General features: G+C 31.3%; 1 protein-coding gene and 1 long non-coding RNA gene across 2 annotated transcripts in view; both read left to right on the forward strand.

Moving 5' to 3' along the window:
- Nucleotides 1-8,242, forward strand: part of LOC107186337 — a 32,139-nt gene extending 23,897 nt beyond the window's left edge. Inside the window, exons 2-3 of the long non-coding RNA XR_001516179.1 lie at nt 7,056-7,153; nt 8,204-8,242. This is a non-coding gene — a long non-coding RNA (uncharacterized LOC107186337). The remainder of the gene's footprint in view (nt 1-7,055; nt 7,154-8,203) is intronic.
- LOC107186336 overlaps nt 8,242-20,237 on the forward strand; it is a 96,252-nt gene continuing 84,256 nt past the window's right edge. The window contains 3 exon segments of the mRNA XM_015574178.1: nt 8,242-8,456; nt 10,486-10,627; nt 17,317-17,331. Of these exon segments, the coding sequence (XP_015429664.1) occupies nt 8,255-8,456; nt 10,486-10,627; nt 17,317-17,331 (359 nt within the window). The 5' untranslated portion in view covers nt 8,242-8,254.

Genomic DNA, 20,237 nt, shown 5'->3' on the forward strand with positions numbered 1-20,237 from the left:
CACTGACAGTAATTAGGACATTTACCCCATCCGCTAACAGGATACTCTGAATGAAATTTCAAAACCCTTTTAAGCGCCTATAGCATCAAAAGGGTTAAATTACGCGGTTGTTAATGGGTTAATATTTAATATCGAACAACTGCTTGACCATCTGCTACTCGAACTTCCCTCATTTCCGATTTTGATTTTTATGCAAAATAATATTTTATAAAATGATTTATAAAGACAATAGCAAAAATACGAATTTCCTTTCTCTCTAAAGTATCTCATTACGATCAAACGGATCTCGTTACATCTGATGAAAGTTTTGTCTTTCATTGTATTCCACAGAGCTCTGTAGTCTATAAATGCATAAAATCCGCAGTTTTAGTTATTACTTTCCCATACACTCGACATTTTTGTCCCAGAAAACCGTACAAGTCATTAAAATTTTCAGCTTAAAAAGTATTTTCCATTTCACAAGGAAGAGTTCACACAGACCCACAATATACCATCGTAATACCGGGTTAATAATGGAAAGACAGACGCTCGATTAACCCCTTGGCATACAAATAAAATAGGACTCGATGTGTTTTAAAAATACTATTTAACCTCTTCAGGGACGAATTTATTTTTTTTATTCTTCCGCTGTGTTTAATGAAAATATATTTATACATATTAATAACAGTCAATTGATAGAATATTCTTTGCTGTTGAGGAATTTCCTAGTGCAAATTTAATTACAGTTTTAGAATAATGCTTGAGTCTCTTAACGTTCGTAGAGATAGTGGTGTCTGGGTCCGTTTGAAACCCTATGCTTCCTTCTTTTTCAATATACTTTCGAAAACGATCGTTAAAAAAACGCCTGCTTTTTTTACATAACTAAATATGAACAAATCCTAGCTTAAATTACATTTACTTGAGTCAAAACGGACCCGGTGACCGTACTCCAAGGATTAATAAGGGCCAGTTAACTCATTGATATGTACATTTACCTAGCAGGTACCAGATAACGCGATCGGTTTAATTCTCATAGGTCTGTTGACAGCGTTGCCAAATTCACTATGTTTCGGCCTGTACTAAGTTGGCCGTTCCAAAGCCCAGGTCTCTGGAAGCTGCCAGAAAGGGGGCGAGCCAATTTGAAACCGCAATCTTCATTTGTTGCTCGAACGGCTCGTAGACTTTACTCGCAATGTTTTCGTTGGCACGATGTTACCATATACAGGGTGGTCCACGCAACTCGTTCACCCTGAATAACTTGTAAGGTATGCATTGTATGAAAAAACCTTTTATAGAAAAGTTGTATGGTTTGGAGGAATTCGTTATGTAATGCATATATTTTTTTTGTAAGTGGAGGCGTTTCGGAGATTTGAAGGTCAACTTCGTTTTTTCAAATGGAATGCTATATTTTTTATGCCAAAATATCGAAGAGCATTAAATTTTGAGTGTAAAAGTATTGACCTTTATTAACCGTAAATCTAACAATTAACGAATAATTTCACTTTGTTTCTTAAAAATGGTCTGTGCGTAATATCAGTTTGATTGATGATAACTTCTCAAGACTGATCAACACTGATGATGACTTCAATACTGAATCACGGATAGAATAAGCGATTACGATTCCATACGCAGAGTCGGTCATGTTGATAAACATTGTCACGAAAACTCCGCGGTCTTACGGAAATCTTTGCTGGTATTGAATCTTCGACTTGATATTACGCACAGACCATTTTTAAGAAACAAAGTGAAATTATTCGTTAATTATTAGATTTACGGCTAATAAAGGTCAGTACTTTTTTACTTAAAATTTAACGTTCTTCGATATTTTGGCATAAAAAATATAGCATTCCATTTAAAAAAGCGAAGTTGACCTTCAAATCTCCGAAACGCCTCCACTTACAAAAAAAACATATACATTACGTAATGTATCCCTCCAAACCATACAACGCTCCTATAAAAAGTTTTTTCATACAATGCATACTTTAGAAGTTATTCAGAGTGAACAAGTTGCGTGGACCACCCTATATACACGGTTATATCGTGTTCGCCACGCACACCGGAAAGGTCAGCACCCACGTACAACCCCTCTATTAACGATTCGTTTCGTGTTCACACGGAAATTGCCATAAATACGCACCCTCTGGAGATATACCTGTGATGATCGTTATCCCCCACGACTAATAATCCGGTTTTTCGGAAGTGATTGGTTGTGTTTTGGTATCGTTGTTGAAGCCACGAGGTCGCTGAATTGCCTGGAACTTAACGGTTATGTCACGAGAACATGTTGTCAGACTGTCTTATTGCGGTCACGTGCTGTGTTCCGGTTGGTTGACCGTTTAGAGTTGTTCAGTGAAATGGAACAAGGGGTTCACGTGAATTTACAACGTTGACTGTGTTTTATGTACTTCAGGATTAGGTAACTATTTACATGTTTGTCGATGTTTTTGTTTGAAATTTAGTTGAATGGTTGTCTAGAGGAAGGACGTATGCAGAGTTGGGCACATTTTTATTCGGATGATACAGGGAAAATCTGCAGTATCTGAGGGCGTTACCTGAGGTTTAAACAGTTAACAAGATTAAATAATTATTTGTCAAATGTCGACTCATTTAAAAACTATTGTTTTATTATAAGAATTTCCATGTCTTAACGATTAAAAATGACGAATTACTATTTTATCTTGTATTCGTTATTTGAGACTGTTTGTCTAAATAATAAATTTGCCCATCCCTGGGCGTGTGTTACACATTTTTTGAATAGGATTTTTACGTGGAACAATGCCCAGTGTACTTCTTATAATAACATTCTTATTATTTGATTGGTATTTATTTTCATTGTGAAAGAAAGGCATATGTTACATCAGCTGCTTCTTTAATTGTTACATTGAGCAATGAATTTTGTTTTTTTTGTGTCCCTGTAAATTTTTTTAAATGGAACATACGCCCTTCTTCTAAACACCCATTTAGTTAACCTTACTACAGACTTCGGACCGGTTTTATGTCAATCAATCATTTTGATGTGTTTGACGCTGTTATGAGTTTACAGATTTTTTTCCAGTTAATTTCAATCTAGACTGTTCTTAGACATTTTTAGAGATCTGCGTGTTTTTGCTGCTTCATCATTATTTCGACTTGTATAGTTAGACTCAGCACTGCAGCAGAGTTAAAGTATGTCGAATTGATTTGAATAAGGTAACTGTTTCTAACAAGGGAACTTTGGTAACGAGGACAATCCGATTTTTGTGAAACTTTGCAGGTTTCTAGAGGACCTAAATAAATATATGAGGCAAATGTTTCTTTTTGCTACTTTTTGCTTCTTCAGGGTGAAAACTCCCTTTAAGAGTTAATGTGTATATATCTTAAAAACTACAGTAGATATGAAAAAGTAGTTGGAATGAAAATTTAATGGCTTTTTATATTCTATTAAACTGTGCACTAGAATTATTAAAAATTTGTTTACTTAACTATTTGTTTATTTACACAGCAAATTTTTAAGAATTTCATTGCATAGTTTTATAGAACATAAAAATCTATCAAATTTACATTTCAAGATTTTTTTTATATCTAACATAGAGTTCAAAATATACAGAAAAATAAATTAACTTCTAAGGTATGTCTTCCATGAGAAATGAAATAAAGTGTGTGATAAATTTCAAAATGGTTTCTATTTTATCGTGTTCTATATACTTGTATGGACTATAAATACATGGAACTCGCAATCTACTTCTTGATTTAGAATGCCAGTCATTTAGAGATAAAATCTCCTAATCGTAATTTCAGTGTTATGATCGAATAGTACGATAATAGTTGTGGACAACTTTATCATTCTTAAATTCAGGAACAAGCAATTAATCAGAGCCTGCTTCATCGTGATCAAGCAATTAAGTACAAACTTTTATTGCGAGCAATGAAATTGTTCGAAGTAGACAGGTGAAGAAATGAACTCCGATCACGCGGCATAAAATTTTTTCTGATATAACTTACGGTATCACGAAATGCGACGGTGATCATGAACGTTGATTACGTATTATTTGACGTATTGAAAGTTTTGAAAAAGTGACCTCAAAGTAAGTGTCAAAATCAATTGCTGAGGCTTGGTTACTTTATGAATTCAAATTGGGCACCAGAGCTTCAGGGCCGTTCGAAAAATATAAAAAAATTGGTAATGGTGCAATGAGCAATAAACAATAATTTCCGAAATCAACGATTCCAAAATCGACCAAGTGTTGAAAAGGAGTTGAAGCACTTTCTGGATAGAAGTTTTTTCCAGAGAAAACTTTCATTAAAAAAGGAATAGAAAAGTCTTTTCATCGACGACAACGTGATATTAAAAAAAAGGATGTATTGACCTTGAAGAAACTCGAGGTCACCTTGATCTCTAAAAAAAAATTAATTAAATACCATCATAATATATATCGTTGAATTCGTATTCTCATCGACGACAACGTGATATTAAAAAAAAAAGATGAATTGACCGTGAAAAAACTCAAGGTCACCTTGGTATCTCAAAAAAAAGTTATTTAAATACCATCATAATATAGATCGTTGCATTCGTCCCTCCATCGATGACACTGTGATATTAAAGGAAAAAGATGCATTGACCTTGAAGAAACTCAAGGTCACCTTGGTATATCGAAATCAAACTGAGGTATAAAAAAATCAAATTGTATCCATCCAATGTGTCCCTTAAAATGCTACATGATTCATTAAAACGTTTTTTGATACAACCAATAGGTAACGAGTTATTTTAGATGGTAGTTCTTATTGACTCACCCTGTATGCAATTATCTTCTTCCAATCAGAAAATATTACAAGTATGGCGTTTCTCCCCACGTGGCGTCTCTTCTGAATTTACCCCACGACCAGAGATGGGCGAACTCATTATCTAGATAAAAAGTTTCAAATAACGAATAAAAGATAAAAAAAAAAGTATTTCGACATTTTCGACTGTTTAAACGTGGAAATTTTAATTTTTATAATAGAATAATACTTCATTATGAATTAATCGACATTTGTCGAACAATTATTTAATCTCATTAACTGTTTAAAGCTCAGAACGACACCCGTAGATACTGTTGCTTTTCACTGTGTATTATTCGAATAAAATTCTGTCCAACTCTGCCTACGACAGACTTTTGACTCTACCTGTACGTGGATCCTGTAAAAATAAGAAGCCTGTGACCGACGAAACGCTATCTATCAATCACATACGTTTTAACGAGATTAAACGCACGTGAGACTGGTTACATCGACTGCCCGTCGAGTATTCATTTTGCAACGCGGCATGGAAGTTATCCCATTAAAATTACACAGCGTGCAACGGATTAATTGCGATGCCCGCGGCGGAATGCGTATCTCGGTTCGGCCACGTTGCAATTCCGTTGTGCTTCCGTGAACGCGAAACCCAAAAGGAAATGAACGTTAAGCGATCCGTGGATTGTATGGTGATCTTCAGCTTTCACGGGTCGAATTTACAGTTAAAATTTTATTGGCCCTTTCCGATAAATGTTTCTTCGATCGAACGACAGCCATTTAATCCTTGTCTACTATTCCAGTCAATTTGAACCGAACTTAGAGTTTAACCCTTTACACTCCAAAGACACTTTTACTGTAAATTACTAGAATCTTAAAGATATCTTTCTTATTTCTGTTCTGAAACGTGTTAATGTTGCTTTCCTAATTTGATCTGAACTCTAACCTTACAATAAAAATATCTTTATTGTCAATTACTAGAAACTTAAAGATATATTTGTTTTTTATGTTCTGAAACTTGTAAATGTTGCTTTCCTAATTTGATCTGAACTCAGACTTTAACATCTTGCCCTCCAAAGATATCTTTATTGTAAATTACTAGAAACTTAAAGATATCTTTGTTGTTTCTGACCTGAAACTTGTAAATGTTACTTTCCTAATTTGAACCGAACTTGGAGTTTAACCCTTTGCACTCCAAAGATATCTTTATTGTAAATTACTAGAAACTTAAAGATATCTTTCTTATTTCTGTTCTGAAACGTGTTAATGTTGCTTTCCTAATTTGACCTGAACTCACACTTTAACCTCTTGCCCTCCAAAGTTATCTTTATTGTAAATTACTAGAAACTTAAAGATATCTTTGTTGTTCCTGATCTGAAACTTGTAAATGTTGCTCTTCTAATTTGACCCAAATTTAGAGTTTAACCTTTTGCCCTCCAAAGATATCTTTATTGTTTCTGTTGTGAAACTTGTAAATTTTGCTTTCCGACAAAAATTTGACCCGAAAACAGGGTTTAATCTTTTGCACTTCAAAGACACTTTTATTGTAAATGACTATGTAGAAATCTAAAAATGTGTTTTTCGTGACAGTGTTGCTTTCTTATGTAGATTTATGAGATTTACAAAATTTAAATTTTATTTGTTAGTGTTTAGTTTGCATTGTAATAAAGACAACTTGCATATATTTTACCACTAATAATTACCACATATATTAACACTCCAATGGAGTGCGAAGGGTTAACTTTTTAATTATGTTCTTGATCAAAGACACTTATGAATTAAATTGACACCAACTTGTAAGTGTATTTTCTTAAATTAATTATAGCTTAGATCAAATTTAATTCAAGCAATAGAAATGCAACAATTTGCTGAACAGTGCAGAAGGATTAATTATTTGTAGACAGTTGGAAGTTGTTATCGTTTAGTATGAAAATAACGTTCAATCGATCAGTTTTCCTTTTCATTCCTAGAATGTCAGGATGAAAACAAATGACAAAAATATGTATCATCGATTTGCTAGAGAAGTGATGCACCTCGAAAATCGTTTATTTGAAAATCTCTGAAAAAATTAACTCTAAAAGGTAGCTATTTCATTTTTATCGAAAAGATAAAAATATATATTTCTCATGAAGGTGCGCTATTTAACATGAACAATATCATAGTTCAAAATAGGGCTGTTTTAACCCTTTTTATAATAAGAGATACCTTCAGAACCCAAAGACCATTAGCTAAATTGTAAAACAACAAAATTTGTCAATGTTCCTGTATAGTTATGAAATATTAAAAAACATAGTTATATAAACGAGAATCTCACATTTTTGTTGCAGATCACAATTGGAATGACTTTGTATCTACGTCACCCGACCAGCGAGATGCAAATACAATGTGTCGGTTGGAGATCCTTCAGGATCATCCTGCTATAACGGTATGTACTCTATAGTTTATAGTTTGTAATAAATACCAAAATGTAAGAAATGTAACGTGTTTAGTTACAATATACGTACAGTAGACTCTAATTATGGCAATGAATTTAGAGCTCCCTCTAAATCTAATCCCAAGCATCCCAATGAAAATAATTAAAATTGATACAGAAAAATATTATAATTAATGTATAGTTTTAATGAAAAAATGTGTAACTGTATGTTGAACTTTTATCAATAATTTACCTTTATTCTAAATCAGTTACAATCTACATAGTTCTGTTTCTAAAATTGTTGTACATACATAAACTGCTCACATTTTCCGAATATTACCAAATTAATTCCAATGACAATTTACAATTTTTAAATGATTTAAGAGTTACCCAATAAACACTTTAGAGCCAATGATTGATAGCCAGAATACTGTTAATAGATTGTTCATTCCCACCGATAAATTATAATCCTGAACCAATAAGGTAAACCGTATGACATAATGTAACAACAATTACTTTTTTCATTCTTATTTAAATAGAAAATAATAAGAAGCTCTTTGTCAGTAAAGCACTGACATCAAAAAGTTTCTTAATATTAATAGACTTCTGGAAATACTTAGATTGTTAATAATAATCACGGTTCAACACCTGAAAATTTTTGCACTTTTCAATAAGCGTTTCTGATAGACCTTTATGAGCTGAATAGGAATCTGCAAACCGTTTCGTTCCAGCACGTCCAGTATTTGAAAAAATCAATTTTTAGAAAAATTGCAAATTTTCAACTTTGGAATTGTGTTGTGTTTTTACAGTAATAGTTATGGAATTTCTTTTGACACGAAATAATTCTCTAGACTCTCCCGAACAAAATGATATAAATTACTATTATATTAAATTGAAAAGGACACAGAAAACGCACCAATTGTTGGACTGGAAAGTAACGGTTTGCAGATTCGTATTCAGTTCATGAAGATCTATCAGAAACGCTTTTTAGAAGTTACAAGAACGAAAAAAAGTTCAAATTTGTTGAACAGTGTAATCGATTTGTTGCATTTTTCGTTGCAGAGGTTATGGCGTAATGAGAGGAGCAGAATGCAGCACGGCAAATGAGGCTAGATGAGCCCCAACCTCGAGATAGATGCATGCACAGATTACCATCAAGTCGTACATGAATCACGGAAACGCACATCTCTGAGAGAAAACAAACGTGGAAACGAGCAAGTGTGTGGAACGATACGCGGTCCATCATTGGCCCGCCATTTTGGCGGCATGGTCCTTTGGGCCACCATACTATTCCTCCAAGGGGCTGGTTTCGTCGGTAAGCATATGTCGGTATACATATACATATGTACAGTATCGGTCAAAAATATTCGTACACCCTTTAAAAAACGGAACAACTTTCTTAAAATTGGTCCAAATGACTTGAGTTCTTTCGTGAAGTTAGGGACATTAGTTTACTAAATGATGTGTAAAAAAAATGAAAAAGTTGCATTTGGTCGGAATCAGCGAAGAAAATATTAAAGGTCGTTTTTTACAACTTTTTAATCTGAGGCTATAATGAAAAATTTAATAAATACATATCGAAGATTTATGTTAGTTATATGTATACCTACATACTGAAATTTTCGTTGAAATCGGTTGATACAGAAACGAGCGGCAGGCATCAAAAGATGTAAGAATTGTTAGATTTACTACAGTTGTAGATCGAAAGTTGGGAGAAACGGTGTTTTTCAACATTTTTAATCGTTTGTATCTCGTAGCAATGTTAATCGATTTTGATGAAATTTTCAACATGTATATAAGTAACATAAATCTTCGTTATATATTTAAAATTTTCATTATAGTCTCAGATTAAAAAATTGTATTGTAGAAAACGACCTTTACTATTTTCTTCGCGATTCCGATCAATTGCAACTTCTTCAATTTTTTTTACACATCATTTAGTAAACTAATGTCCCTAACTTCACAAATGAACTCGTATCTTCATAACATTTTTAACGTTCGATTTTTAAAGTATAGTTAAAAATTATTTTTTTCCTTTCCTTCTTTTGCGTTGCATTAACTAGAAAAAGGTAATTTATTAGCGACGATAATTGTCAGTTATATTACACTTGTAAGCAGTTTTGTTTCTTTGAAGAATTGAAACAATAGCCGTATTTTTTATGGCTGCGAAAGTACTCTTCATTTATTTTTATTTATTTTGTAGTATTCCTAACAAAAACTATTTTTGGTACACAATTTACCATTTCAAGGATTCCATCGTTATTCGTATATATGTAGTAGAGAATTGTGATATTCTACATTAACATGAACAACACGCTAAACTTGAAAAATATATTTTCTGATAAACTATAAATTTATAAATTACGAAAACCACCAAATTCATAATTTTTTTCAAATTGCTAAAAATTAGAAGGAATAACAAATTTCTTGTTTGCGTTGACGAATATTTAGCAAAAACAATTATCGTATACCAACAATATTTATGAAAAATATGTTCTTATTTATTGTTACCCTTTATAAATAAAGAAGTAACTTTTGAATTTAACTTTTTACAAATGAACAAACACAGGTGTTAAATAGTTTTGAAGTGATATTTCTAACGTTTTATTGTAGGCGTCATTTCCTTTGGGTAATGTTAAACAGAGCAGCGTAAATAGTAAATAACGATTTCATTTTAAGCATATAAGTATCAAAATAAAATAGTTGCTTGGTTACATTAAGTTTTTAAAATAGTATTTTATTTAAATGACGGTAAAAATTAGTACTGTCTTATTTTGAAATATTTCATTTATGGTCAATTTTTTTTAGTTTATTCGTAATGTTCATAACAGCGTAAACAGTAAATAGTGTACAACCCATTTAATTTTAGATGTTACATATAAGTATAAAAATAAAATATTTTGTTGGTTACATTAAGTTTTTAAAATAGTATTTTATTTAAACGACGCTGAAAAATAGTACGACCTTCTTTTAAAATATTTTATTTATTTGTCAATTTTTTTTTAGTTTATTCGTATCCTTCATAATAGAAATATTTTAAGTTTATTTTTTAAGTCTTGCAGAAGCTATTAATACACTAGTTTTTCTAACCTCTTGTTATTTCACCTCACGCTATTTTCATTGTTAAAAAATATTTCAAGTACATATTTAAATTCCATCTTAAAGCAGTTTCATTTTACGATTGACGTTATTAAAATAAAAATGTAAAAAAGTTCCTATGTCAAATATTACTTTCTTGATCCATATAACATTTGACATTTTGTTTTCCTTCAAATTCTACTAAAATTCTGACGTACGACACATTTTACCATACCACTCACCGTGTTCACCTTTAATCTCCACAGGTTCGGTGACAGGTATCCCTGGCGTCCCCGAAAATATCACTGTGATGTTCCTGAATCCGACGTCTGTCCGCGTCTCTTGGAGCACGAGTCAGGTCGAACAAGTCGAAAAGTACGACGTCACATACAAACCCTCGGATGCCAGGTGTGTTTCCACGAATTCAATATTTTACAACCGTACTACTGTACACATTAATGTGACAAAACCGCTGAGAATCACACGCGTTCATTACTCGGATCAATATGTCAGCGTACCAGAAGTAAAAAACAACAGTAGACAAAAATGTCCTAACTGCCTTCGTGGAAGTTCAGATTTAAAATATATTTGACAATTAGTAATTATTTAGCACTACTTTTTATGATTTGGGAAATCAAAAGTACATTCATATTTAATCCTATCTAACGCCATCTAACTTTAAAGTCACGATACTTATTGTATTTGTATTTTTGAAGAATTATTTCATGTTTTCGCCACAAAGTTTCATATATAATAATAATAGTAATAAATAAATAATTAAATAAAAGAATAAAATGTTTAAAAATTGTAAATTAAATGTTAGGTCACATCCGAAGTTTAATGTTTGCTAGTTTCACGTTATATAATTTCAGTTTAGACACGAAAAAACAACGGGGTGAAACATACTTTCGAACTAAAAATTAAAAATTAATGAGAAACATTAATATATTACGTGTAATATTTTTGGTACAAAAGAAACTGATAACTGTGTTTTATAAAACGAAAACAAAAACAATCACTTTTATTGCAATACAATGGACCTGCGTACAGAACATGCAAAAGATTGAATATTTAAATATAAGGTGCATAGATTATTACAATTTCCTATTTCTGATAAATTGACACTATAAATACAGGAATTATAGTTTTATTTGAATTTCAGTGTCTCGAAATTCATTTATAAAAATATAATTTTCTATCCACTTCCATGATCCACATATCAATCAGCTTTCATACATACCTATTACGTTCTGTTATTATATTATTATTGTTTCAGATTATATATTAATATACAAATAATATTACTTTACATTTCTTTTATCAGCAGTTCAAACGTGATGAATTTTGCCGTGGTTATTGCGATTTCCAAAGTTGTGAAAAGTGCAATCCCAAATCTTACTCTGACATGTAGAATAATTTTTATTTTATAAAATCGTGTTTTAGTAATGTCTTATTATGTCTTATACATAAAACCTTAATTATCAAATCATAGAAATGAACAAAAAAATAAACGTCGAAATATTTTACCTTTATGACATTTCATTAAAAAAGAAACAATTACTTTTGGCATCGCTTGTGACTTTCCATTTAAAGAATCTAATCTTCTGTTTACACTAATATACTGATCTTATGAAACACTGCTTTCACGAAATAGTCGTTGCAGCCAACTACACGTTTCATCACAAAATAATGTTAGGTGAGTAAAACGTGATATTACATCGATGTTCCATTCCTTATTTCCAGCACGTATTACAATTTTAACTACTTATTACGTTATTAAAGTAATAGAATATATATTTTATTATTATAGTTATACATATAATTATATGTGTTCATATATGTATCTGGAATGTGCAAACAACGTATGCCTTATTTATTATGATAATTAAAGTAAGCACAAAAAGTAAATATTTAACGACTATTAAACAAATATTTGATATCAAAGTGTCATTATGCATCGTAACTTGTCTCGTTTGCGCTGTCATTTTGTGCTGCATTTGTAATAAATTGTGTTTGTATCGTGTTATTTGCGTGAATTTTGTGTCGATTTCTTGTTATTCCGTTTATGTATAGTTAAATACATGCACTTATATTCACCTCAGTTGACTTTATCATACCGCAATTTATTACTTTAATAACGTAACGACAAATGTTGTACAAATAAAACTTTACGAAGTGAATGGAAAAAGGATCATTATATTTGAACGCGACTTGAGTAGTTCATAGTGATAATTGAGTTGTTTACTTGCCAAAGTGATTAACTCCAGAAAAACATGGAAATATAAAATATAGATATATGAAAAGTCAAGTGCTTTGATACTAAAATTAGAAAAAATTAAAAAACTAATATAGTTATTCACTTTGGCATGTGAACGGTTCAATTTACAAAAATTAATAAACCAAGACAAATAAAAAAAAAAGATTCTTTTCAATTTAAGCTAAAAAAAATATACAAAACGGGTCGTAGTTCGTGATTCAGCTCGTTTCAGAAGGAAACTATTCTACATTAATAACAAATAGACACTGTAGATTAAAAACTTTCGGTAAAATACTTCGTTTTAGGCAGAAACAAATTTGGAAGTTCGTCGAATATGCTTTCAACTGAATACGACATATTATTAAGTATTGCTGCATTACTAATTTCTATTTGTGTGAATGTTTATAAATACCTTGTTCAATATTTCATTTTTATAATTGTTCGATGAATAGCTTTTTCGTCTATTATTCGTTATCTTAAATTTTGTTACAAAAGTGTCACTAAATTTAATGGAACAATTAGGAGGTTTATAGGTATATAGGGCGGAACAATTATTATTACCACTTCAGGTATATTCGAAACTATAAGGTTCACAGAAATATTTGTTGAACCAAAATTACACAGTATGAAGAGAGCCATCCGATGGTGCTAATAGTTTTTTTGAAGGTGGAGGTACTTTGGATATTCCAAGGTCACCTCCATTTTTTTTAAATGGATCGGTATGTTTTTGTTTCCATAAAATGATAGAGGAGCTTAAAACGAGTTCAACGACCTATTACATAAGGTCATTGAAAGTCATAGAAAGTGGGGAAAAGCGATAATGCTCACGGTTCATTTCACTAAAAATAAACACTATTTCGAGGACACTTTAATAAGTTTGCAGAATAAGATAAACATGATAAAAATAGAATCGTATCGTCCAACCGGGCACGATGTATCCGTTTGAAGAGCAAGTCGATATACTGCTTATTTATGGCGAATGTCAACAAAATTCTGTAAGGGCAAAAAACTTGCATGCTGAACGATATCTACATCGGTCTCAGCCTTCGCGTCGAAAAATTTAAAAATGTGTGTGATATACTTAGGCAAACCGGTAGTTTAAGTGTTCGTAAAAGTGAACGCCGCAAGCAAGTAACGAACGAAGAAAATGAAATCGGTATGTTCGCAAGTGTGGCTACAAATCCTGATATTAGTTCGCGACAAATTGAACGCGAATCTGGCATTAGGAGAAAGGTGTCTGGAACGATCCCTTTAAGGCGTAATTTATATAAAAAATACAAATGCTCATTATTTAAATAAAAGTAAAGTAGTTTTTGTAAGTTAGTCTATCTATCTTATCGTTGGCTTAAATAAAATTTAGTTACCTGATCAATTATATTTTTTCTTTCAATTTTATTTTTATATGTTCACATTTCTTTGAAGGCATACTTAAAGGTCATTTTCTAATGTATGTGTATAAAATGATCCCCGGGGATCATTTATACCTACTGATAGTAAATACGACGAACATTAAAAAGCGTTTGAGTTATTATATTTTATTTAAATAAAAACAGGTTTGACGCGTTGTTTTTCTTTCATACTGACGGGGCATTGTTTTAACTAAAACAAAAAGCAATAATATAGCATATGGGTAAAATGATTCCTGGGATCATTTTATTCTACTAAAGAAGGATCATATGACCCCAAACACCCAACTCCCATTCAGTGGTTGAATATAACCTCAACTTATTACATGCGGTAACGAAACATTAATTAAATTATTATTGAATTGTGGTTAAATCCGCGCAAGAAGTAGCTGTCACATTAAACCGTTTATGACAAAAGTTACACAACATTGAAAAAGACTTTATCTTAGATAAATTGCAGTAATTTTAAATTTTTCTTGTGGACAACACACAAAGCACTGATTTTCACATGACATTTCGAGCGACGACTGGAGACGTGCGGGGAGAACTATTGTAAAACGACATTACGATATAGCACCACTAACAGCCACAGGGCAGCCAGGAATCATTTTACCCTGAGGGATCGTTTTAGACACCTTTCCCCTACTAGGAGGAGCGTACTTTGCATTTTGCACCGTCACAAATTTCATCCGTACCATGTTAGTCTTCACGAACAATTGTAGGGGAATGACTTCACGAATCGCATTCAATTTTGTCGATGGGCTAAACATCAGATCTAAAACAATGAGTTACTTCTTAATACCGTCTTATTTACTGATGAAGCAACATTCACAAATCACGGGAATGTTAATTTGCATAACATGCATTTATGGGCAGCGGAAAATCCACAGGCTGCGGCAGGTTGAACACCAGAGACAATGGTCTGTGAACGTATGGTGAGGTTCGGTATCACAGATGATAAAATTACACTGGTCAACAAAATTTAACTTTTTGTTTGTCTTCGAACATCCAGTTGCTGATTCTTATAGATTCTTCTGTGCTGAATACGTATCCGTAAACAGTTTTTTGCCAACATCCACAGTTTCTGAGAAATTTGATTTTAAAGAAAAATGCAAATTTCAACTTTGAACATTTCCTGTGTTCAAGTATTAATAGTTATTCAGTTGATTGTTGCGTCAAATTATTCTGTAAACTTTCCCGAATAAAATGCTATACGTTCTTATCGCATTATCAACATTTAAACATGTTTAAATAACGATCAAAGGGAAAAGGACACCCAAAATGCACCAATTTTTACAGATATTTTTCAATTTATTTGAAAAAGTAAGGGTGCAAGACATAATCTTCCTGCGTCAGCAGATACAGTAAACATTTTTCTTCCGGAAAGCATTAACAGAAATGGTAAGACACGTTTTGTGTTCAATACAGGAGCGAAATAGTTTAGTAAAATCTGCGACGCTGGCAGTGGTACTCAAAGGCGGCAGCTGAGCGACAGTTGAGCGACAGTTGAACGCCTAATCAACTGAATAACTATTAATGTTTGAACACAGGAAATGTTCAAAGTTGAAATTTAGCATTTTTAAAAAAAATCAAATTTCTCGGAAACTGAGGGTGATGGCAGAAAACTGTTTACTGATTCGTATTCAGCACAGAAGAATCTATAAGAATCAGCAACTGGATGTACGAAGACAAACAAAAAGTTAAATTTTGTTGACCAGTGTTATTGTAGCCTGCGCGTCAATAAGTTCTGACGTTATAAAACTTGCACGTCAATCGGTCATAAAAAGAATCCAGTGCTGCAAGATAGTGATAGTCATCATTTTGAACACTTACTATGCTCTTATGTAATAGGTCGTTGAACTCGTTTTAAGTTCCTCTATCATTCTACGGAAACAAAAGCATACCGATCCATATAAAAGAATAGAGGTGACCTTGAAATATCCAAAGTTCCTCCACCTGCAAAAAAACTATTAGCGCCATCGGATGGCTCTCTTCGTACTGCGCAATTTTGGTTAAACAAATATTTCTGTGAACCTTAGAGCTTCGAAGATATCTGAGGTGGTAATAGTTATTGTCCCACCCTGTATAATATATATTAGCTTCTTTTCTATGGGCATTATAAGTGCAAATTTAAGTGTGCATTAAAATATATCTACATGGTATGCATGACAAGGAGATATGCTTCGAGATTTCTCTAAACACTCTTTACTTTTCGTAAAAAGACAAAAATAAAGTACATCAGGGAGGAATATTTTCAGTAAATCGTTAAAAACATTACCAATTCCCTTAAATACAGAGTCTGAAGAATACTTGAACAGGGAATTACGAGCAAAATTGGAGGATGTATTAACATAAATTGAAAATTCTTTATTGTTACACATGCTGTTTAGGAACCTCAAATACTAATACTTTAAATATTATAGCGCATAGAATGGAATCTTTTTTCGTTATTTCGGAAACTTAAACTTTTAAGGAATATCATTCTTCTACAGCTCGACGAATTATAGAGTAATTGATATTTAGTTGAGCCAATTATATGATTGAAGATATCGAACTTTAGATGGTCCCTATATAAGTACAACTCAAAATAATTTTTTAAAACTCTTACCTTCATTATTTTTGTATAGTTATTATAGTTGAACATATTGGAAGACAAACGAATTAACTCTATAAAATAAAATGTACAGAAAATCGATAACATCGTAGATATTGCTCCCTTAAATTCAGCTTGAAATATATGAACAAATATTACATTATGAATTACAGTCACGTACAAAAACATTTGTAGCATGTTTTATATATTTAATCAACAAGTTATAGCTACAAAAGGTAATTGTAGTTTGCATTAGTACTGATTAGTACTGCACTTGATAAATATGGTTTAGGTGTAAGGGTATAATCAATAATTTATTTAACAAAGCAACAAGTTAGCAATGGAAGTAGGAAAAGAGTCAAAACCAATGTTTATTTTATGCAACGTACTAACGATAAATTAATTATTCTGATGCATATCCTTGCAATTTTACTGTAAATTTTAACCTGTCGTCTGTAGACTGGATTTATTTGTTTATTTTAAAATTTTAACGATTCTGTATAAGACTGTAGCTTTCTGGTATCCTTAAATTATGTTTCAGACTCAAAAGAAATATTAGAAAGGATTAAGAAAAATTATTCTGCATTTTCTTATTATTATATATTCTGAACCTGTGATATAAAGTCTTCTTCAGACTCTCGAATAAAGCCTATTCCCCTCAAAGTGGCCCAATCTAAACAAACAAACACTCTGAGTTAACATAATTACACAACACGATACCCAATACATAAATTAGAAATGGACCTTCAGATTTTTTTATTAACTCATAATAGTCTGTCAGTGTCAGACTTTAAAGGAAACAATAACATTAACTAATATTTTCACTTCTACTGCGGCACAGGAAACACAATGACAGGTACATGGCACTTTTTAAAGTTTTTTTTAAATTTTGCATCCTTACAAAGGAAGTAGTTAGTGAATGATAGTACTAATACGACGTAGGTTTTTTTATAGAAGCTCCACGTAAAATACAGTCCGTATGATTTTAGTACAGCAATTTAGTTCTTAAAGATCATTCTGTACACAGTTTGTGACAAAAATATTCGGCCACCTTAGGCATTAAACGAATTTTGAATGGAATTATAAATAGGTTTCCAAATAAAAAACTGTATCAGACCTATTTTAAATGAACTATTATTGTGAAATAAACTAATAAATGTTCATTAAAAATAGGTTTTGATGCAATATTTTATTTACAATCCCACTTATTATTCCACGTAAAATTCGTTTAAGATGGACGAATACTTTTGTGACATACTGCTGATGATGTAGCACACCAGTAGCCTGATTAATAAGCACCTCATATTTGAAATAGACAGAGCTTCGAATAATTTTCGTTGAATTTCATTCCAGTCGAAACGCTTGAAAACTGTCAGTCATAATACGTGTATTCTAGTTATAATTCTACGTTTCGAAATATTTCTCTCCTGTTTTTGCGATAAATTTCAATTGTTAGATGCGGATTTTTATGCAAAATATCATTCTGTAGAGTGATTTATAAAGACGTAGTAAAAATCGAAAATTCTTTCTTCTATCACAGATTTTAGGGGGATAAAAATGAAATAAAAACTTTATTAAACTCGATCGAAGTTTTGTTTTACTGTATTTCACATACTTCTGCATGCTATAGACGTGTGAAATCTGCAACCTACTAACTGAAAAAAACCTATAACGTGTAATCCGCGAGATAAGAAGCAATGAAATTACCACCAATATTCCTACAGTTATCAAAAAAATTATTGTTCAAACAGAACTTTCAAATAAGTCGTTGAATTCATCTTGAAATGCTTAATAATATGACAATAATAAAAATATGTAGTACTATTTAAAAAAATTACGTTGTTATTAAAATCTCTATAAACAGAATTGAAAAAGAAATTCACATATTTTATTAACTTTGCTCCATGAAATCAAGCAAACTTCAGATGAAAAATTCTTTTATATTTGGAATAGTTAGAGAAATAATAACATATATACACTTAAACCGGACATACTGTGTACCTGAAATACCATACAATTAAACATCAAATTTCAATTCTGAGTTAAATTGAACATGATCGATGTACGATGATTAAAACGAATTGTGCATAATTTTTCTACGCGTAAACACACCAATGAATGTACACTGAGGAGATTTTTTAACTATTGAAGTTGAATTTTACTTTAATAACTTCATTTACTCGTTTTTATATATAATGTTGATTCACTCATACGTGTTCATTTACTGGTGCATCCACCCTATACGTTAGTCAAACTTTGCATCAATATAAATTATAATTGTTAATTTGGATATTAACCTTAATTAAATACATAATATGTGCCGAATGGATGGAATTGGCGGATACTTTTGCAACTGTATTTCTTGCAAATATTGTATCTGCGGTATGTAATAAATAATCACTTCAGGAAATTAAACATCGAACCAGGAAATTAACCCTGTGCATCTTACCACAGTAAATATTGAATTCAGAAGAGCTTCATATCAGTTACATCTTTGAAATGAATATAGAAATGTCCGAAATCGTGAGCGTGATGATAAAGTATAAATGAGGCATAAATTCGTTTACATCAAGTTTCTAGAAAAGATCATTTTTCATAGTCAGTTTGTGATTTCTTCTTCATTCACTCTTTCAAAAATAGAATAAGAAAACAACATTTTTCTTTGCATATTATTTTTTTCAGTATAATACAAAATTCTTTAGGAATATTGACAATATCAAGAACTACAAATAACAAATACCTAATAAAACATTCAAAAGTTCCTGTCTGCACAAATATAAGTAAAATTTAAGAGTTATTTACGCTGAAAACATTCTAGAAATTAATTACATTATTACACATTACATTTGTCATTCTAATTCAAAAGTTTATTTTATTGTAGAATACAATTTATTATGAAGTTGACAATTTTGATTAAGAGTAGATGTCCCAATTACAACCTAACTCATTTAAGCATTTTACGTGTTATTTAACATAAAAATCGTTTCAGTTTGAAAGATAATATTATTTAACATCCCTTTCATTAAAAAAATAGTTTATGGATATGTAACGTGTGAAAAATTACTTAATAATTATTTAAAATCTGTAAGCAATCCCAGTGTTCCTATAACTGTCACCTCAGAAATTAAAATAACTCTTATATACTTTAAAAAATTTATTTTGTACTACAGATATAGGTCGCATAGTAAAATTACGGTTATTTCTTTAGTATGATTTCCCCATGACTTTTCATTTACGTCTTTTTAACGCTCAAATTGCACTTTCATTCGTCAACATTAAATTTTAAATACCACGTACATATAAGTACACGTATGTAAATCAGAGTCCCAATATAATAATAAAATTTTCCTTACACAATTCCTTATACGTTACGTTTTTATTAGGTAAAATAAATAAAGTGACAATATTAGGGACACTGACAGAAATTGGGATATTTACCATATATACATATTATTTTTAATAACTATAATAATATACATATGTTATTCTTATTTAAAGTTTAATACATTGTTTCTTAACGTTTTTCCAAGCGTGGCCTTTTTCCTACCTTGTTTCCTTCCTGTGTCCTATCAGTATAGAAGTAGCTATTTAAATGTCTTGTTTGTAAATTTAACATGTTTTATTATAATTTGTATGATTTTTAATGATAAAATTGGAAACCAGAAGTATCCTGGGATGCCCTGGGGGCCACATGGTCCCAAGTTGAGAACATGTGATAAAATTAAAAGTCTGTGATAAAATAAAAAATATTTAAATTGTGTC

This window comes from Dufourea novaeangliae, unplaced genomic scaffold (assembly GCF_001272555.1).
Source record: "Dufourea novaeangliae isolate 0120121106 unplaced genomic scaffold, ASM127255v1 scaffold85, whole genome shotgun sequence".
Lineage (NCBI taxonomy): Eukaryota > Metazoa > Arthropoda > Insecta > Hymenoptera > Halictidae > Dufourea > Dufourea novaeangliae.